General features: G+C 38.3%; 1 protein-coding gene across 1 annotated transcript in view; it reads left to right on the plus strand.

The window, feature by feature from the left end:
* Positions 1–16,891, plus strand: part of syngr3a (synaptogyrin 3a) — a 30,371-nt gene extending 13,480 nt beyond the window's left edge. Inside the window, exons 2-4 of the mRNA XM_028814436.2 lie at positions 7,615–7,849; positions 9,637–9,782; positions 15,268–16,891. Coding sequence (XP_028670269.1) covers positions 7,615–7,849; positions 9,637–9,782; positions 15,268–15,480 — 594 coding nt within the window. The 3' untranslated portion in view covers positions 15,481–16,891. The remainder of the gene's footprint in view (positions 1–7,614; positions 7,850–9,636; positions 9,783–15,267) is intronic.
* The last annotated feature ends 5,208 nt before the right edge of the window (positions 16,892–22,099 follow it).

A 22,099-nucleotide genomic window follows, 5' to 3' on the forward strand; every position in this document is an offset into this window, starting at 1 on the left:
ACGTTGTAGGGACGGGCCTGTGTGAGTGCACAAAGAGCTGACAACTAATGGATGCTCACTTGGAAGTAAAATGCAGGAATGCTGCCAGGAGTAATAAGGAGTATATTTTTTTAGGACTGTACAAACAAAAGAGAGGCTTATCTGCATAATGTCTTGTGTTTGTTGTGCCACAACAGAACTGAAGAAGACAAAAAAATATCCAACATTGCAGATGAATTTATCATACCTGGAAAATATATATGCAGACACCGGGGCTGTCGCATGTTAATTGGCTGTCAGCATGTGGCAAGCGATACTTTGGAAATATGAAACTGCTGAAAACTTGTCTTGAAGTCAACTAATTTGTATTGTTCGTAAATCATAGTCCTGTAATCTGACATACTAAGGCAACAAGATCAGCAACTCAGTCATCAAGTTTGACATTCCCTCCAACTATAGCAGTCATATAATATGCTGCCGGCTTACTTTACTGCTACGTAAGAAACCCATAAAAAAGGCCTTGTTTGGTCTTAAAACTGCAAAGCACCAATGTCAACACTATGGAATGGAGATGTAGTACATCTAATAGTATCTTATGTCTGCATAACAACTGATAAGACCTTAACAAAGGCTTTGTCTATGCTAAACAGCAGTAAATGACTAAAAGATGTACTAAAATGCCTGTAATTTAAAGTATTAATAATATACTGTTTTGTTTGTACTTTCAAAATGAATGTCAGTTTACCTTTGACAAACCACTACCATGATGTGCTTCAGAAATAAAACTGAAATAGAATTCAGCCTATTGTAGAAACTTAAATTGTGACAATACGTAATCTTCGAATTAGGGGTGCAACTGCACATTAATTGTAGGAGGAAGACTCACAAATGCAAAGCACATTGCTTACTTTCACAAGTGTGACATCCATGCTGACGTTCTTTAAAAATGAAAGGTGTGTTTGGTACAAATTTTACTAAGAGCCTCTTCTTTATGGCAAGCCAAATTAACAGAAATATCAAAGTACAGTTTAAGGGTTCCATTTTGGGGCCACTACTTTTTTCAATTTACATCCTGCCTTTAGGTGCAATTTTTAGAAAACATGCAATCTCGTATCACCTATATGCTGATGACTGCCAAATTTATTTCTCCCTCAAGTCAACTGACTCCACTAAACCTCTTCTCGACTGCTTATCTGACATTAAGGACTGGCTGGCTGTAAACTTCCTTCACCTGAACGATTCAAAAACCGAGGTCATTGTTTTTAGTCCCGACCCCAAACAGACCCTACCCCTTGACCTCGACTTTCTTCCCATTCCAGTAACTTCGTCTGTTTCCAATCTTTGGAATCAAAATGGATATGGTCCTGAAAATGGATGCTCAAGTCAACAGCACAGTAAAATCCTGCTTTTTCCATCTCAGGCGAATTGCCAAACTCAAACCAATTCTGCCTTACCACCTCCTGGAATCAGTAATCCATGCATTCATTACGTCCCGGCTCGACTATTCTAATTCCTGCCTATATGGTATTAGTAAAGCCACTCTTTCGAGACTCCAATTGGTTCAAAATGCGGCTGCAAGACTTTTAACTGGAAGCAGCAGAAGCCAACACATTACACCGATTTAAAAACCCTACACTGGCTGCCGGTTAGCTTCAGAATTGATTTTAAGATACTCCTCTTAACCTATAAGGCACTAAATGGTCTAGCCCCTGCCTACTTGAGTGTCTTGCTCCATCGTCACAATCCCCCTCGTGTTCTTAGATCCGCAGATCAGCTGCTCCTAACCGTTCCCAAGGCACGTTTTAAAGTTTGTGGTGAAAGAGCTTTTTCCGTCGGTGCACCCAGGCTCTGGAACTCCTTACCTTTAGTGGTTAGGCAGGCCGCTTCAGTCACCACATTCAAATCAAACCTAAAAACTCACTTCTTCACATTGGCTTTTAATTCTTAACCTGTCTTATTCCCACTTGCTTTTTGCTATTTCTCTGTTTTATTGGGTCCCCTGACCTGTTTTTTAGTGTCTCTGTTTTAATTCTCTCTTAATGTTTGTTTTTAATATTTTGCTTTTAGTCTTGCTTGTTTTAACTGTACAGCGCTTCGGTCAGTTGTAATGCTGTGTTTTTAAGCGCTTAACAAATAAAAATGGTATGGTATGGTATATCATAAAATGAATTACAGATACCTAATAATAAGTTTATTTTTAATGGTATCTTAAATGCATTTTCAGTTTTAAAGGAACATATTTTGGGATATCTTAATTTCAATTTCACATACCTGAAAAATGAAAGTTAACTTGAATTAATCTGAAAATTATTTTATAAATAAAAAATGATTTGTTATTTTATATGTCCTACTTAATCGTACTGCCTCATTTTGAAAGGAAGCTGGGCATGGAAGGGCACTAATGCACAGTATTTTACCACCCATCTATTTCTTGGAACCATTTAATTCACTTTACGGGTAACAGAGCACCAAAGGACAGAAGAGAGGAAGGAACTAACCTTGGACTGGCCGCAACTCCATGGGGTACACCCACTCACTTTTTACTGAAAAGTTTGGGATTACTATGAGCTCCTAATTGCCAGCTTTGTGGGTGCGCTTTACCTGCAGTTGATCAGAAAGTGTTTACAAGGTATGTTGAAAGAAAGAATAATTTACTTAAATTCATGCCTAACTGAACCCTCACAATCTAGTTAAGTGTAGCAGAATCTGGAGCCTATCCCTGCAGCATCTGGGTCATGGCAGCATGCAGTGCTGCAAGTGTAACCACTTGGTCTATAGGTTGAACTGCTAATTCTGGTAACTCACAAAGAATAAGGAAAGATTATAAAACATCCAGACATACAGATATCAGAAATGGAATTGAACCCAGACTCCTTGAGCTATGAGGCAACAGAGTCAATTACTGGACCATCTTGCAGTCCCATCAATTTCTGTACCTCTTTCTTTTATGAACTGGTTCTACAGACCCTTGATAGGATATACTGTACTCACACACATGCCCATGTTCACTGACCTCAGTTTTGACCCACAGTAACCATTTGATGTAAAGTGTGAAGAAATTAAGACAAAATGAGGAGATCCCTTGTGAACACAGGGGGAGTGCAGGGGCAGATGAAGACCATTACAGGCCTTAAGCACTTAAAAGATTTTGGTGCCCCCATATATATCTAATTCAAAATATAAACAATATACCATAATATAAAATTTTATTTTTTGACATGAAACAAAACTTACAGTAAGATGGAAAATAAGGTTTATTTTGCAGTTTTGCACTATATGGTCCATGGTGAATCTGGCAATGGAAAATTTGTGTGGTGGCCTCCTTCCCTTGATGCCCTAACCATGTGCTTATTTGTGAAAGTGAACTGCCTGGCATTTGAATGCAGCTCCCAGGGGCAACAAAGAATTCTATGTGTACAGAGCCTTTATTGTCACCTAAAGTACAGTAAACTTCTTAACCAGTCAGCATATCTTTGTATGCTGAGTTTATGTTTAGAATTATTATTTATTATTTTAACAATATGCTAGTTGCAATGTGTTTTGGCTTCAGATACTGAGTTCACTTCTGACCCTCTGTGCTTTTATTGCTTTTGTTGGTGATACTGGCACTGAGGGGTTTGACTTCTCTCGATTTTATATGGGGCTTGGGTCATAGAGATTTGCCTTCTTGGACTGTACTTGAAGTGGCTTCTGTGCGATCCCGACTGCGACTCCTAATGTTTTGAAAACGTTAAAAGGAGGCAGTCCCATACCAGGTGGCAGGGCCATTTCTGGCCTTTTCGGTTTCCTGTAAGAATCTGTTTTGCTCTCCTCGTTCTTCTTCAGTCCTCTTCTATGTGTAGGTTAGGGCGCACCTCATCAGCACTAACCGTGGGGCATCAAACAACTTCTGGGATCACTTATGCTAGCAAACGACCCTGCTAAGTCCGCTCCCGTCTCTGTCTATTCCACAGCAGAAGTGATGTTCCGAGTTCGCGTCTGATGGGCAATAGTTCGAATGACCGCTCACTATTTATGAGAAGGTTTCATTTATTTTCAGTTGTTATATGCTAATTTTAAAAACAAAGAGAGCTAATTAAACACACATACGTATTAAAAAAAGAAAAACGCTATCTCGCACGCAGCTGTTAAAGTGGGAAATTGGTAATTGTCGGGAAAATTTTTAATTGCAGTTTATTCTAATTCAGATGTAAATATTCTCGAAAATACGCTTAGCCTACTACTTACCGGGAAATCCCATCCATTTTGCTAACCCGCACTGTGAAATGACAAATTCAGATATTTCAAAAGAAAATCTTCTCTGAAAGAAATGTGCGCAGTGCTACATGAGTGCAGATGAACAGATGGCCATGTAGGCAAGTGAGCGAGTGTGTCTCTGACGGTGCATGTCTACATTTCCGTGTCTTTCTTTATTTCAGGGCAAACGCATGAAGAGCATTTTCTATATTTGTAACGCATTTATTCAATATTAACTCGACTCGGAAAAACGTTGATGAGAACCCCATGGGAATACTTGGCAAATTCCACCACTCCAGAGCCTCACACAGAAAGACCGTCATGGCTGCTTAATGACCCAGCAGGCTGTACGAAAAGCTGCGACCTGCGCAACATTGTCACCTCCGCGGTGAAACGCCACTGAACCACTTTTTTTTTCTTCTCCTCCCGTTGCCATGAAAGCAAAGATGCTGGTCTCATTTACGTCATCTTACAGATTCCCATATCCAAAATTAGCACAGAGCCAATATATTTTTATACGCATATTGTGACGTTTTATGTCATTAGACCAGTCTTTACTCACAAGCAACAATCCTTTTGTGTTTAAATATATTCAATGTGACATTTCATTCACCACTGAAACGGACATAAATCCGGTATCTACATCATACAAGATTTTCTGTCGGGCTTGTCTGTTTGATTCCTGCGAGCTTGCTGCTGTTTCATTTGATTTTTCATAATTATAGCGACGTAGTATGTAATCATAATGTAGCACAATCCTACAATGATAATAATAATAACAACAACAGTAAGCTATATGGTCCAGGTTTAGTTCCCAGCTCGCGCCAAGTAATGTTAAGATATTCATTCGCTCGCCGCGATCCTGACTAAGACAAGCGATTTAGAAAATATAGGAATAGATATTAAATAATGGAAAGCAGGCCAATGAGGATCTCGGTGGATGCCTTGTAGCCTACCATTTTGTTTGGGTCACGATAAGATGTAATAGCTTCAGCCCTGCAACGTAAAACGTTTCAATAGTCAATTGGTGAACAGCAAAACGTATTTTTTCATTCTGAATATCGTGGTAATGCCCAAAGAAAAAACAAAGTAATGCTATCTATCTATCTATCTATCTATCTATCTATCTATCTATCTATCTAGTTGTATATAGCCCCATATCTATCTATCTATCTATCTATCAGGAGGGGACCTACCCGCACGAGTTATTGATGTGAATCTTGCACTGCAACAGAACCCTAACTACAAAGAGGACTATTTCATTTATGTTAGGTAGAATGCCCAGAGGGGACTGGGCGGTCTCGTGGCCTGGAACTCCTACAGATTTTATTTTTTTTCTCCAGCCTTCTGGAGTTTTTTGTTTGTTTTTTCTGTCCACCCTGGCCATCGGACCTTACTCCTTTTCTATGTTAACTAATGTTGTCTTATTTTAATTTTGTATTTTGTCTGTTATTTTTCTTTTCTTCATTATGTAAAGCACTTTGAGCTACTTTTTGTATGAAAATGTGCTATAGAAATAAATGTTGTTGTTGTTGTTTTTCATCAGACGTAAACCGTTTCTCATGTCCACACGCCAAGTTCACCAAGATGTATTATCCAAGCTACGAAATCATCCATTTTCCAACCTGCTGAATCCGAACACAGGGTCACGGGGGTCTGCTGGAGCCAATCCCAGCCAACACCGGGCACAAGGCAGGTCCCCTAACTGCGAGGCAGCAGCGCTACCCACTGCGCCACCGTGCCGCCCACCAAGTGGGAAATGCTTGCGTGACCCTGCACTAAGAGCAAAAGTGGGAATTAAGTTTTAAGTATGATTGTCTCTCTGTTAAAGAGTACTATTCATTAGGTCATCCAGGGTCCTGCAGGGATCTTACTTCAGATTTGCTATACTGTATATCTATCTAAAAAGGAACACAAATCTAATCTATTTGCAGATATTAATTCGGATGATTTCGGCAAAATGCCTTAAACTTTGCAAGAAATATATGTCTCCATCATAACTATAAACTTGCATATAGAATTTTTGTGTGGACATTCCAAAAATACATGACACATAAAAGGTAGCTCTTTCACTAGGGGTGTGCATTTAAACAACTGGTCATTTTAATTACATTGTAAAGCCTTAAATGAAATTAAGATTTTCTTAATATCACATCCCTGAAATGTTTGTGTTGCAATTTGAATTATTTTGGTACTGGCTAATATTCTGATTTTTTTGCCATAAGAGAAGTCAGACATTCGGGGATATGGTGGGTTTATGATGCTCACAACCACTTGACATCCAAGGAGCCTAATGGAATGGAGGTTAATGTATCTCATTTACTTAGGCAAAGGACAGAACTGGATTTACTTAATTAAATTCTCCCTGAGCCTTTGGTCTGGTGGAAGAGTGATGCTGAAATGAATTAGATGTACCACCAAAGTGTCGCTTCCCTTAGTTCTGTCAGGCTTTTCCCTTTTGAAAGTAAATTTAATAACAATTGGAATTCTTTTTTGGAATCGGAATACTAAGTAACAGAATAGATGTTTCCAACCAAGTGATCAAAAAGGGAATAGAAAAGTTGGGTGGGGGAGTTGTGGGCAGCTTCTTCATGCAAACGTTAGCCACACTAACCTCTGCAGGATCAGAATCTCACGCAGGAGCTCCACATTGCTGTCTAATTGAACAAAAACAACACCTCTGTGTGAATTAAAAGAACTGGCCAGCTGGTGTGAGTGAAAGCAGGGTGGTCAATGCCAGTACAACCTATACGAAAAAAACATGACATTACCAATTTAGATTTCACACTGTCCATGACTGAGAGAGACTGCCACAGTGTTTGACATAAAAAAGTCATCAACCACTGTCCTTCCTGGAAATTCTCAAATCTCATGTCTAATTAAATTCTCATAGTGGAAGACATTATAAAAAAGGATTAAGCAAAGCACGGTGGAGGCACAGCACTGAATTCTTTTCAGTGCACATTGTTTCACATTATGCTGTAATATACTAATGCAATTTTTCTTGTAAGATGCTCACATTGAAAGGCATTGCATTTATCTAGATCTAGCCAACTTCTACTTATCTGCTTTTCTGTATGTGTTAGTTGATTCATTTAATGCAATCTGGCTGATATATCGGCAATATAGAATGACCTTATATAAAGCTGGAGGCCAAGGAAAGACCCTTTATAAAGTTGGAGGCTATGAACTCCATCCAGAACTTACTCTTTTTTCATATTAATGTATTCCTTTTTTATTTTAATAGATTGACATTGACTGTAGGAGGCATAATATAAACTAAATTTAAACTTCTGCCTACATTGTGGCATCCTGCCTGAATCATTTATGCTGTAATGTTTTAAACTATTTTGAAGAGCACTTTGAGACAGTATGACCATGGCCTCTTCTTTCTTACAGATTTTCTCAATAGTGGTTTTTGGCTCCATAGTCAATGAGGGCTATGTTAACAGTGGTAGCGAAGTACTCCACTGTGTGTTCAACAAGAATGAGGACGCCTGCAACTACGGCATCACAATTGGCGTCATTGCATTTTTTGCTTCCATGATGTTTTTAGCCCTGGACATATACTTTCCCCAAATCAGCAGTGTAAAAGACAGAAAAAAAGCTGTCCTCCTGGAGCTAGGATTTTCAGGTAAGCTCTAATTTTTTTGGCAGTTATCCTTTACTAAGAGCAAGTATCTCATTTTTGAACTCATTAACAAAAGATGTTAATATGGTAGCAAACATGAAGGACTCTGTAGAAGACCCAGTTAGAATAGTGACTGGGAATTGAACCCAAATCTCCAAAGCTATATGGCAGCTGTGCTAACCATTGCATCCTGTACTTGAATTAATAAGACTTCAGCAAACCTTTATAATACAGAGAAGGTGGGCAGTGTGGTGTCTTTCATACCTGAGATTACTAGTTAGTATTTTAGGAAAATGACAACCAGATGTCCAAGAAACATCAAACCAAAAGACTGCAAAGTGGCACAGTATTCTATAACATGTGTCTGTCAGTATAAACCCAATTCTGTATGAGCTGATATGTGAAGAATAACAAATGGCTAAAATCAAAACCACAGTAATTTACTAATTAACGCTGTGGTCCAGAAGAAGAACGAAAAATTTGTAAGCAGGTGGCCGAACACATACAGGAGCAGCAAAGGTATCCAAAAAAGTACAAGCCAAAAATAAAAATCACAAAGGACATAAAGGCTTTTATAGAGGCTGGATGCCCAATGCTACAACAAAGAGCCTCTCCCAAGTGTCCTCTTCCAACTTCTGGCACCTCCTACCATGTGACCAGTGCCTGACTAAGGCTGTATGGCAAAAAGACATGATAGGAGGAGCCAATATGCAGAGAGGAGGCACATATGCAGATAAAGCAAATGTCTGGGGGCAGAGCCCAGCGACATCCTGACATGGATGAAGGCAGTGGATTCTGTGAATGACAAAGAGAACTCCTAGTCAGTATATGATGTACATTTTAGTGAAACATTTTACTTTAACCACAAGCTGGGTGGCACACTTCCCCAGGAACATGGATTCAATTCTCAGCTTTTGTCACTAACAGTCAGTAGCTTTTACATTCTTCCACTTCTCCACCAGGTATTTAGGCTGCCTTTGACATCCCAATGACATGTAGATATTGATGCTAAGTGAAGCACAGATCTCTGTGAACAAGAATTTAGGATGATGGCTGCCTTTAAAAAGAGACTGCATTTTAATAACCAATAGTCCCACATGCACTGCATCTGTTAACTAAATAGAACTGTGTACAGCACATCCCTGTCCTGAAAGTCATTTCTTGTATAATATTTGCAAATCAAAACATTTGAAAAAGTGAAATGGAGATTTTCCTGCTAAATTACTGCTTAGGAAAGGTCTTGTGAATGCCCTGCTCTGTAGCACCCCTTGTTTTAGCATGTCATTCTCATCGTGCTTAACTAGGAGTACAACTACATTTCTCCTTGAAATGATTCAGAGACAGAGGTAGTTGACTCTGTATGCCTGGGCATCAGTTCAGAGACTAAAGGGCATTATACTGCCAGTAATTAAAATCAAGCACACGTGTCTTTTTTGCTCCTGGGTTGAAGTCACAGCAGCAATCTTCACTATGTGCTTCACACCCCACTTTTAACCTCTGTGCTCTTTTTGACAGCTTTTAATGGTGGTTCCCCCTTGGTGGCAGATGCTACACAGCAATGTTGGGCCATCCCAGGCAGCCCCTGCTGTTCACTTTGATTGTGGAAAGCTGTTATAATAGCACAAGAGAGGAAGTGAGGGTGTCACAGCCTCCTTCAGAGTTCTCATCTATGAACAAAGGGCAGAATATTATTTGTCACACCATAGTTACCAATGTCTTGAAAGGCAGACATGCTGACTTACACTTCTCTGCTCATGGTTAAGGATAGATTATTTTATGATTACTTGTAGGTTTCTGGACATTCCTGTGGTTTGTAGGATTCTGCTTTTTGGCCAACCAGTGGCAGCGTACATCTTCAGAAGGACTTGTTCTGAATCAGGGGGCAGATGCTGCCCGAGCTGCCATTGCCTTCTGCTTCTTCTCCATTCTGTCTTGGGTAAGTATTCTCTTTCCTGCATTTTTGTTCCTTACTATTGTCATTCTTTTTAGTTTTATAAATTAATGCTTCCCAGAATGTGTCATTCTCTAGCTTCCTCATGGATGAATTGAACTATTGCCTTTTGGGAACCGGCCAATAAAACATAAAAAGAAAATGTCAGTCCATCAAGCTTATTTAGTTAACAATTACTGAGGCACTAAAGCACCAGTTATAATCCAGTATAATATTTTTATGTGCATGGTAATAGGAGTTCACCCACTCCAATAACAATACCAAGGAAACCGAGACTTTCTGAAATTATCCATCAATCATCCATCCATCCATTTTCCAACCCACTGAATCCGAACATAGGGTCACGGGGGTCTGCTGGAGCCAATACCAGCCAAAACAGGGCGCAAGGCAGGAACCAACCCACCGCAGGACACACACACACACACACACACACACACCAAGCATACAATCTATTCTTAATCAAACTAATCCAGCTCAGCTGGTGGGGGCCAAACTCATCAGGCAGCACCAGGCACAAGCCAGGAACCATCCCTCTGTCAGAACAGTTGAATAATATTTTTAAACCAAAACACACACAAGGCATAATAATAAATAAACAAAAAATGGTTATATACAATAAAAAAAGAAATGCAGGTGTACAACTGAGCCTTCCTTTCCAGGTCTTTTCTCTGAACAACAATAAAACCTCTAATTTTTTCTTTTTACATCATGACTTGTACATCTTCCCACCCGAGAGTCTTTTCCTTTCCAAACCTACCTCTGTGGTACAGAGTGGCCTTTAAACCCGTCACGGGATTAATTTTGGGCCAAGATTTGAAATAAATTTTAAGACCATGAGATCAGTATTGGGCGGCACGGTGGCACAGTGGTAGCGCTGATGCCTCACAGTAAGGAGAAGTGGGTTCGCTTCCCGGGTCCTCCCTGTGTGGAGTTTGCATGTTCTCCCTGTGTCTGCGTGGGTTTCCTCCGGTTTCCTCCCACAGTCCAAAGACATGCAGGTTAGGTGCATTGGCGATCCTAAATTGTCCCTGGTGTGTGGGTGTGTCCTGCGGTAGGTTGGCGCCCTGCCCAGGATTTGTTCCTGCCTTGCGCCCAGTGTTGGCTCCAGCAGACGGATATAGCGGGTATGATAATGGATGGATGGAGATCAGTATTGACCCTTTGTGCTTGAAGAGTAGCAGGTTAGTGCTCCCTCTAGTGATCAATGGTGTCACTGTACACCATTGCTGAGAGCAGCTCTTGAAAAGTCATATCTTTAAAACAGCTCTCTGCATAAAACACATGTGTACTGTCTTCTGTCTAAACTTTTGCACTGAGCTACAGTCATCTAGTAACAACAGCAGCATTTATTTTTATTCTACATTTTCATACACAGTATGTTGCTTGAAGTGCTTTACAAGATGTCAAAGAAATAGTTACAAGAAAAGAAAACATTCAAATTAGATAAGAATAATAATGAATAAACAATATAAAAACAAATCAATACACACTTAAATAAAATAGTTATATCATTAATAGAGAAGTAGAGTCCTTATATATAAAATTATTTTTTAAGTCTTTAAAGATGAGTCCAATGATAAGATCAATTGGCAGAGGAGAAGAAAAACACAGAATCTACAGGGGTTCCAAGGCCAAAAGACTGCCCAGCCCCTATTGGGCATTCTACCTAACATAAATGTTCTTAAGTAGTTGGTTATTATTTTTTATGCTTCATCCTAGAGGGTTTGACACAGTTGGTCTCATGGAAAATTAGGGTTTCTGGTTTCACTTGAACATAAAATGCAGCTGCACAGCGTTTTGATCAAACTGTTGTAGTATATACTTCATTCTCTGTTGTTCTGTTTAGGAGGCCCACTATATATATGGGAATGTTGTATTGTACAGTATACTATAGAGGCAGAGCAGCTGAGGTTAAGGGGTACTACCAGCACCTGCCCATGATCAAACACAAGCCTTTGTGGTCTTAGTCTCTTAGACTAATCAAACTGGGCGAGCTAAAGAAAATCTTCTTTGTTGATATCACTGTTATCTGTGAGGAAAGTGGCATTTTGGCTGTTTAACAGATTCACATGTTAAACATAATTACAAAAAATGAATCTGTGTGTATTTATATAATATTATAAGGAGCATCCCCAGAAAAATATGAACCAGGGCAGAATAGAAAGTATTAGCGAAACCTTAAGTAAGCACTCTCTCTTCTTCTTGTTGCCAGTGACGTTTTGCCTGTGATACTCCCAAACTCCAGTTTTCACATCTTCTGCAAGTCTATGTGAATTTTGAGTCCAGGTACTCTGGTTTTCTCCCATATCCCACAGACATGAAGTTCAGTGTGAGTGATAAATCTATACTGGCCTAATGAGTGTGTGTTAGTGCACTGTCTTTGGGTTTTGTTCCCGTTCTTGTGCTCAATTCTGCTTAATGGGCATTGGAGTAAATAGTTTTGATAATGGATAGATAGTTGGATGGCTTAAGAAAATGTATGGATGCAACAATGGTCAAACCTACATGCAAATTCTAACAAGAAAGAAGGGAACTTAGCAAAGTCCATTTTTTCTAGATATTTTACTTTTTTTATGTTGTTTGCTACTTGTCATGAACTATCATCTGCTCAGTATACAAGAGAGCTGGTTTGTGCCTGAGTATGCCGAGTAATGGATTGGTAGCGCATCATAAATGGACTCCTTCCTTGAACCCAATACTGCTTCCTGGGAGGACATTTTTTGAAAAAAACAAAACAGTTTCTTTTGAAAATTTGCACTACCTGATTTCACATTTTACAATATTTCATACTGAGATTTGCTTTCTGGGAAAAAGGTCTGTATTTTTTTAACAATGAAAAAGTATAACATTTGAAAAACTGATTAATGCCTTTTATAATTTCAAAAACTTGGGATAAATCATTAGCCCCATTATTACATCACTGGCATCTTTCTGGTTATGAAGAGGAATATTTATACATTTGCAATGATGTTTTAGCTAAGTAGGTTTGTTATTTTCTGAATTTCTAGCAAAGTAAGTCTATATGCATTTGTTGTTAATGATGGATATTGTTTTCTGTTCCAGGGGTATCTAAGTCTCTTTAACTTGGACAGATTTAAACATTTAGCCTTTGTGGAAGACAGTCAGCGCCTGTTCCCTCCTCCTGTCACTGCTACCCAAGTATAGCCTGTCTGTTAAAACTAACTCAGAAAAATTCTGTAGATTTAGAGAATTTAACATGACACAAAGACTAACCTGTTTGAACCAAGACCCAAAATGTTTAATATCCAACTCAAATAAAGCATATTTGCAAAGGATCAGCAGTTAAACATTTAAAAATGAATGTTTCTCTGCAAGTGGCATACCTGCTTAATTTGCAGTGGAACAGAATATAGCCCTACTTACTATGTTAACTGGGACATGGCTTATTTCTGATACTTTTATTATAAATATGACCAGTACACAGATGTCATTCTTACTTACACAAAAGTTTGAAATCTATCACTCACCACGTGGAAACATCCATAAATATGCACTATGTTTTAAATAGCCTCTATAATAATTATGTTACAGTATATTTTCCATCTATATTTAAATCCATATATTTTATTTTGTTTTTGTCCAAAATGGTAACTTTCCACAACTTTCATCTGTAGAAAGTAAAATATTTAGTATTAATACATTTCAATAATTAGCCGTCCACAGCTGATTCCTGTCTTATGCCCCCAGTGTTGCTGGGATAGAATGCTTCCCCATGTGACCCTAAATTTGACTAAGAGGATGTTCTGTTATGTTTCTATAATCCACAATATTTCATGGCCTTGTTTTTATTAATAATTATTTGCTTACAGAGCAGTAATAGTATATGTACCATTTGGAGTAACTAGCATTTTCTGATAGCTGTTATATTTTTTCTCTTCCTGTTCAAGGGAAGTTGCACATTACAGGTTATACTGCCAACTCGTAACAAACTCAGGAATGTCCTTATAGTGACAGAATCCTGGGTTTGTATCCCAGGCCTAGATGATGTCAGCATGAGTTTTCTCTCACATCCAAGAAACATATATGCTACATTTATTTGTGACATTAAACTGGCCCAGTATGTGAGGCTGAGTGAACCCTGTGTTAGGTTGATGTCCCATCTGGCCTTGAGTCCTATTTTATGCGTAGTGCTAGCAGGATAGCTGACAACCTCCCAAATGCATTACTGAAATTAGCACATTTGAGGATGGGTACATTTTGGTTCATTGTTGTGGGTTGGGGACATTCTGGCAGTACTAAGTACAAAGCATGAACCGATCCTGGACTACATATGAAATAAACAATGACTGATGGGTTGATTTCTGCTTGCTGCTCTAACTTGTGTGTATAACCAACATCTAGAAGACCAAAAGCATGTAACCCTAACATTTTAACATTCATTTCTTATTTTCATCTCTTTTCTTGTCTGGATTATTTTTTTTAATATTGTAACACTTGTGACAGATAGGGGGCACTGTCGTCCCCTTGAACCCTCAGACACCACGTCAGACACCAGATAAAAGTCCAATAATTATTTAGTTTATAATAACTATGTGCACAAAGCACCCTCCACTCCACAATACTCCAATACAACAATACACAATCAAATAACCAATAATCAATCCTCCACTCCCAGCAGCTCAGTCACCCTTCCTCCCAACTCGGCTCACTGCTGGGATCTCCCATAATCCTTTTATAGTCCTTGACCTGGAAGTGTTTCTGATCCCTCAGTCCATGAGATTTTTAACACTTCCGGGTCAGGTGAAAAACTCCTTGTCTTCATCCCGGAAGTACGTCATTTCTTCTGTCCCTGTGACTAGGACGTACTTCCGGGTTATAGTGCAAATAAAAATCCCTATGCCTCCCTGCAGCATCCTCTGGCGACCCCATGGTATCCAGCAGGGCTGTGAAGGAAAACTCCAATGTCCAGGATGCCCTGCTAGAATTCGGGGCACCTCCATGTTGCCAGGGGAGCTCCATCTGGCGGCATGGGGGTATTGGCCGGGATGAACGGCCGGCCATATCCCACACACTATTGTAATATTGTTCATGGTTATTAAGACATTTAAACTGTTTTTTATTGTCTGACTGCATGTAATAATCTTTACAACTCCTAAGATGACACAAAAGCTGCCACATAGCTGATTTATGTTTATACAGATTTTTTGTGAATATTTGAATCTTATATGAATTCATTTTCAATGCAGCTTATTGCTCATAAATGGATTAACTACAGTGATTCAATTTTAGTAAGTAAAATTCTTTCTATGCATGGGGCCTCATGCAAGATCATCCTAATTTCAGAGAAATTCAGTTACTTCTTGAAAAACTAATTTCTACAAAAAAAAAAAGAACAAAATTAGTAAAAGTAGTACAAGCAATAGTCTTCATATACAGTAAGTGAGCTATGTGTCTCACCTGTTGTCATTTTTCAAACTGTGCTTTACTAATTATGTTTACCCTTCTGAAGGCTGGCATGACCCTAAAGGCACTGCAGAGATACCGGCTGGGCACTGACATGTCCCTATTTGCCACGGATCACCTCAATGGCAATCCCAATGTTGAACCCTACCCTGGCTATCCAACAGGAAGCGGCATTGAGACCAGGGACACCTACCAGAGTCCTCCGTTTACTGAGAATCTAGGCACCAACCCCAAGGGATACCAACTGCCAACCTACTAAAAGGCCAAAGGTCAAGCAAGACCACAGAAACCTTCATTTGACCTGTCTGTAGCACAGTAAATATGTCTTTGGCGGATAACTGCAAGTTTCACGTGAAGTTAACTTCTTAATGTGGCCAGTCGCTGATGGTTTACCATGTTTCTAGGCTGTTGTGCAATGACTTCTGTACAAGTGCATTATGTTGGTTGTAAATCCATCTTTGTCCAGGTATTTATGCACTAGGTAGGCTAGGTGGTGCCCATAACCCTGTTCTGTCTGCTGATTATGTTATAGATCCAGGAATGGAGAGAGTGAGACGAAAAGCTCCTCTGCTTGTGTGTAGAGATGGTTGTTTTGTTTCATGTCTTAGTTCTATCTACCTATCTAGCTTCTAGCTAGCACAGAAAATTGATTTTGTATTTACTTGAAAGGTCTACAGATTTTATACTGAACCTGACCCTGGCAGTATAGAAAATTATACTTTGAATTGGGATGTGTCCACCTCACGGGCTCTGTCTTTCTGTGTCATGTCCATCCAGGAGCTGCAGGTCATTCTAATTTGCACATAGAGAGCCAACTATGTGTAACTAAAGTGTGACCTCATGTTCAAGGAGACCACAGTAGTACCCTTCAAATTATGTTCATCAGGTTGATCTCTTTTGATTTGTACAACTTGGATATAAACAGACCTGGTGACATTTTGAAACTTTGTATTATGCATATATTGTGTTGTATTGAAAGACTTTACATTACCATATCTGTTGTATATTAAGGAGGAAGTCAATATCAGGAGGCCTTCATTTGTACCACCATTTCATGCCTTGGTTACCTGTAAATAATCAAAATGAGGATGCTCTTAATAAAAGAAGGAAATCTTATGTATAGCAATGCTGCCAGTCTGTTACCAGCAAATACTGAGGTAATAAGAGTACTGATTTAAGTATGTATGCACACAAAGAGATTTATTATAACATATTTTTGTTGTAATATATATAATAAAACATCTGCAAAATACAAATAATAAATTTACAGTAGAGAAGATGAATATATATTTGTTGTTTGCATTTTGCAGCTGTTGCACACAGAAAGATAAGTATGATGTTTTGCAGACAGCTTACTTCTCAGTTATAGTGGCTTGGTGCAATGTTTCATACAGCAGCACCCACCCTGCATTTTTTGCATTATACCTTGAATACCCTACTAAAGACATACCATTTATTGTTGAAGTTGTGCCCAAAATGACTCCTATTAAAGAACAATATTCATTGTGTGAACATATGTAACTTAACATAACAATATCAAATATGGCTAATCCAATTTATGGTTGGGTTTGCGTATACAGTATACCTATCAATTAAATCAGCCTGACTATCACCATGACCAGTGCCCAGAAGCAGAGGTTAACAGCACATATTTTATTATTGATAAGAAGAGAAGTATAGAGAAAATAAGGGCAGTATTTTTCAATGAATGTACCAACTCTTGTCTCTACATTCAGCTGGGTCTAAATCAAAATGGAAAGTGAAATAACTCTCTGTTCATGACCTTTAACCCCTATGTCACCTCATGTGTGAATGTGCCTTCCTTGGACAAACATGCCCCCGTTTGTGACCTTCAATGAGTGATCTCCAAATAAATAAGAGGTATACATGACAGTTGCATTTACAGTGGATGTGTTTCCATTATCCTCTCAGACACCCCAGTTCTTCTAGGATCTTGCCTGTAAACTCTCATTGTCTTGATTTATAAAAGTGTATTTGCACCTTTACTTAATTGAATTTATGTTTTATGAGTCATTTTTTAATGCTTACAAATGTTGTGCCAAGTTAAAGAGCTACAAAACAAGCATTTTGTGGTTGTGAATAGCATCCATAATCTATGCTGTTCATTGCCTGACCGTGCATGACTTTCATTGGTGGCTGCTTTTGTTTCTGTACCCTCCTGATGCTGATAATGGTTTTCACTTTGGGGGATTCTCAGCTACCTACCTCTGATCTTAATTAATGAAAACTGATCTTAACCCAGCTTTTAATATGTGTATAAAAATACTACTTATATGTGTGTGCCCATTCATAAACATGTACTATTGTGAGATTATTTCATTTGCTGATATGTGCACAGACCAGGCTCACACTCAACCTGGGAAGGAAGATGACTAATTGGATAATTCAGCTCTCTGACAGTGTGAATAGAAGACATTTAATTTAATGTGTAGCAAGAAAAAACTGCATTCACTTTTTTAACATACTAACTTAAAAAAAATAGTCAAGTTTATTATTTGGAGGCTGTATTGTTGTTAGGTTAGGCTGCAGTTGTCAAAGAATTCTGTCATTCCCTTGTTGCAACACTGAAATCTTCTTAGGTTGGCAATTTGCACACTGGCTGAATTTTTGCAGATTGCTTAATCAAAGTTTATAGTTTAGCTTTAGCATTTGAAAGTCTTCTGAAACTGTAGTATACTATTTTTCTTTAGCAATCATTCAGTACCAGGTGTGCCAGCTGTGAGGTTATGCAAAGCACATACTACACAACTGGTAGTTTTTGTACAACACAAAAACAACAGATCTAGTACTACACATGTAAGATCTTCTATAAAGAATTTTCTCTTTGTGGGTTTCTTCTGGGTGCTCAGGTTTCTCCTCGAGGTCCAAAAACATGCAGGTTAGGTGGACTGGCGATTCTAAATTGGACCCTGATGTTTGTGTGTGTGTGTGTCTGTGTGTATTCACCCTGCAATGAGCTGGTGCCCTGTCTGAAGATTGCTCCTGCTTTGTGCCAGATGCCCTCTGGGACAGGCTCCAGCTTCCCTGCCACTCTACTCTGGATAAGTGGGTTTAGAAAATGGATGGAAGGGTGGATATTTCTGTTTGAAGCATTTTGATTCTTTAAACATGCTTTTTAAGCAAAGGTCTGCTTTGTACAACAAAGAATTGGTATGTCATTCACCGAAGCAAGTGAGCTTTCAAAAAGTAATGAGGCTTCATCTGGGTAATACAAGATTTTTTTTTTTTTGGATTTTCTGCCAACTTGGAGCCTGGGGCCATATTTGGTACTCTTCTGTCTGTCATAATACTGGTAGTTCACTTTCTTGCAACTCACTTATTTGAAAGGGTTTAAGGAAATTGTCTTTAGAATCATCATTTAAGCTAGATCGGTCTCTTTCATCTGGTGATGGGGGAGAGTGTTGACTGGAACATTCCTCTTTAAATGAATGCGTTTATTTGTTCCCAAGTCAAAGTTAGGAAAGGACAGTGGGGAACAATAAATATTGAACTCAATGGATGTTTACCTTCTGTTACGTAAAAAGAAATGCCCTTTATCATTCTATAAACTTGATAACCTTATCCTCTTACATATGATGAATATTAATACTTACTTTATCAGCTGAATTGTAATACTCCCTCTTCTATGTTGAATCTTAATGTTACATTTTATTCATTGAATTATTATAAACCCTCTCATTTTTTAAAACAAATACCTCTATTTACATTCTGTTTCATTGAGGTGATACTCCTCTTTATTACTGACTCCTTGTACTACTTGTTCATTCACTTGTAATAGTCCCCTTTCTTTAGTGCATATTGGGGCATCATGTTAATCAATGAAGAGTAATGTCTCCTATACACTGTTAGTTGGGTCAAATGACTTAAATCCATGCTATCCACTGTTTGAAATCTCAGTGTGATTAAGTCAGTGCTTGCAAGAGGCCAGGATACCAGAGGCAACTAAACATTTACCCAAGCATAGTTTGCATACACAAATGGTTTACAATTTACATGGCTTAATACTGCACATACAGCTAATCTGTTCTGCACTGTAAAGACTCCTAACTAGCACATTTAAGACATTTCTATTAGAACCACCACTAAAGGATTCACACAGAGAAGAAAGATGTTTTTGCCAGCTGTGAGAAATGAACTCATTGCTGATGGGAGTACTCGCACCCAAACAACATATTATTAATTTATTTGTCTAAGTGCAGAAAGGAGAGTCGTATTGCACTGCACATCATTTTTGCACAAGAAAGTATTTTTGGAATAATGGGAATAGAGACCTTTTGATCCACTTTTCTCAGTAGGAATTCTGGTTAGTACTAAGCAGTAGTAAAACCGATCGGCACAATGACACTTCATTGTAGATAAAATAAATGATTAAAGTTTGTGTTTTATATTGCTACCACATTTAATACTTGTGATATTCAGAATTTGTCCCGTACAGTGTTTGATATTTTACTTCTTAAAAATATATATAGTATATAATACAATATGAAGAAAATAAACCAAAAAAAGACATGTGTTTGGCGTTATTCTTTTTAATGTACAGAATATAGTAGGATATAGACATCAAAATCAGCTAGATAGATATCAAGGGGGACAAAAAGTCCAAATAAAAAAACAAAAACATGGGGAATGTGAAAAATATGAATGTCATGCATTCTTCCAGCATGAATAACTGCAAGGTTTTCCGAGGTTGCATTTGCTTTCGTCAAGATTAGCAAGGATTTCAATAAATGTGCTAAACTGAGGCCTTGAGATCCTGAGTTCTGCTGCTGCTTATGAAACAGAAGCAGTGACAAGTCTTGTAACTTGGTGCTCTTATTCCATGCATAACACCAAAGCATTCTGACCGGCAGTATCGACTACTAGTTCTGCATTCGCACCTGTTACATCCAACTCAGTATGCCTTCTGGATTTTCTAAGATGCCTTTTGTAAGGTGTTTCTTTGATAGCAAAATAATATGGTAAGCATCTGTGGCTAACCATACAGTGGCGAAATGTCCCAGCTAATACACTAGGGGAAAGGATCAGTGAGCATATGTCAAATGTTTCAATCTTATAGTTGTGACTCTTGGGAGTGCATTTACAATGAGAAGGTGCAAATGTCCAGCAGGAAGCCAACTCTGACATTCCTTTCATGTGGGGAAGGAGTTCATGTCGACAATGCCTCATGTTTGATATCTGTGGTAGCACATCTCTAACGTGTTTGTGAGATATGGTGTTGTACACAAAGTGCTATTGATTGTGATTCAGTATATCTTAATGGATTCATGTTTACTAAGTTGTTCTGAGTCTGTTGTACTTGTACTACTTACACATTCCTGTTCAAAAAGATTCCATAGACCACTCTGACAGCATGTTTGTGTTATTTTTTTTTTCTACTTTTTGTATTATCTCATCTACATCTCACTATTGGATACTGAAGCCCATAATCTGGTAAAGGAATTCGTAATAGACATCACAATAAATGTCAAATGGAATTTGATTGCATTGCTAAAGTCTTTACTGTCCTTGAATAAAATGTTACATTTTTAAAGTGTTGTGTATTTTCTTTGCAATTTCATTGGTTACACTAATAAAAGGGACAGGTGTCTAACTGAAAGTGGCCCCTTAGAAGAATTCCACACCTCCATTATTTTGGCACACTGCGGTACTGTAAACTAAGCTGAATGACCCGTTCTAAGGAGAGCAGTTTAATGACTTGCTTTAATTTAGCATAATTACATCATAATATAGCACAACAATCAAAAATAGTTTTAAATATCTAACATATTTTGACTGGTTAAAATCCTAGTGCACCTTGTTCATTGGACATATCTACAATACATTTTTAAATAGTCAAAATACAATATAGAGACACCTGAAATTATATTTTAACAGTTCATCATTTAGATTTCAGATAGGTGTAATGAAATGTTTAGAATGAAGGGACTTTTCTTATTGATGTTTTTGCAATTTTATATTTTGAGTAATTAAAAGGGTATTTTATATATCAATGACAAGCTGTTTTAACCTTTAATGCAGGGGTGTACAACTCCGGTCCTGAAGGGCCGCCCGGTTTTCATTCTATGCCTTTTCCTAATCAGTGACCAGTTTTCACTGCTAATTAACTCCTTTTTTCTTCATTTTAATAGCCCTGTTTTTAAGGAGTCAGTCCTCTGAATTGATTCCTTTCTTCATGAAATGGCAGCCAAACAGAATTGAGATGTGAAACGAGCCAACAGATGATCAGCTAAATTGGAAGGTCAAACTCCAGCGAATTTCACTCCAACCAGTTTGTTAATGAGAAGCCAATTCTTGCTATTAATTAAAGCTGTTATTGAATATCAGGACCTGTTGCTGTTCTCATTCTGCCACAGCAGACTGTTCATTTTCTGTTTTTTTTGAAGACCACTGTCAAGATGTTTTGGTGTCCTGAGCAGACCAACATGTCCGAGACCTTCACCTTTCTTTATTTTCAGGTTAGCTGGTCATGTGGCGGCTTGTTTTGTGTCTCATTATTGTTTCGCTGCTCATTAAGGAAAAAGAAACAACTAAGGGGTCTGAGTCACGTCAGCTAAAATGAAGGCAAAACAAGTTAAACAGCAGCAAACATGGCTTACTAATTAAGAAGATGGTTAGAATGAAAACCTGCAGCCACTGCAGCCACTGCAGCCCACCAGGACCAGAGTTGGACACCCCTGCTTAATGCCTTACTTTGACAAATCATAATTACATTCCAAGGAGTCAAAATTATATTTTAAATATCTACAATATAATTTTGGCAAGACAGAAACTGAAACTGATATATCTAAGAAAACTTGAATTAAGAGATATCCATAATGTACTTAGAGCAACTGATGGACTTTCCCCATTAAATTCTG

The sequence above is a fragment of the Erpetoichthys calabaricus genome, chromosome 11 (assembly GCF_900747795.2).
Source record: "Erpetoichthys calabaricus chromosome 11, fErpCal1.3, whole genome shotgun sequence".
Taxonomy (NCBI): Eukaryota; Metazoa; Chordata; class Cladistia; order Polypteriformes; family Polypteridae; genus Erpetoichthys; species Erpetoichthys calabaricus.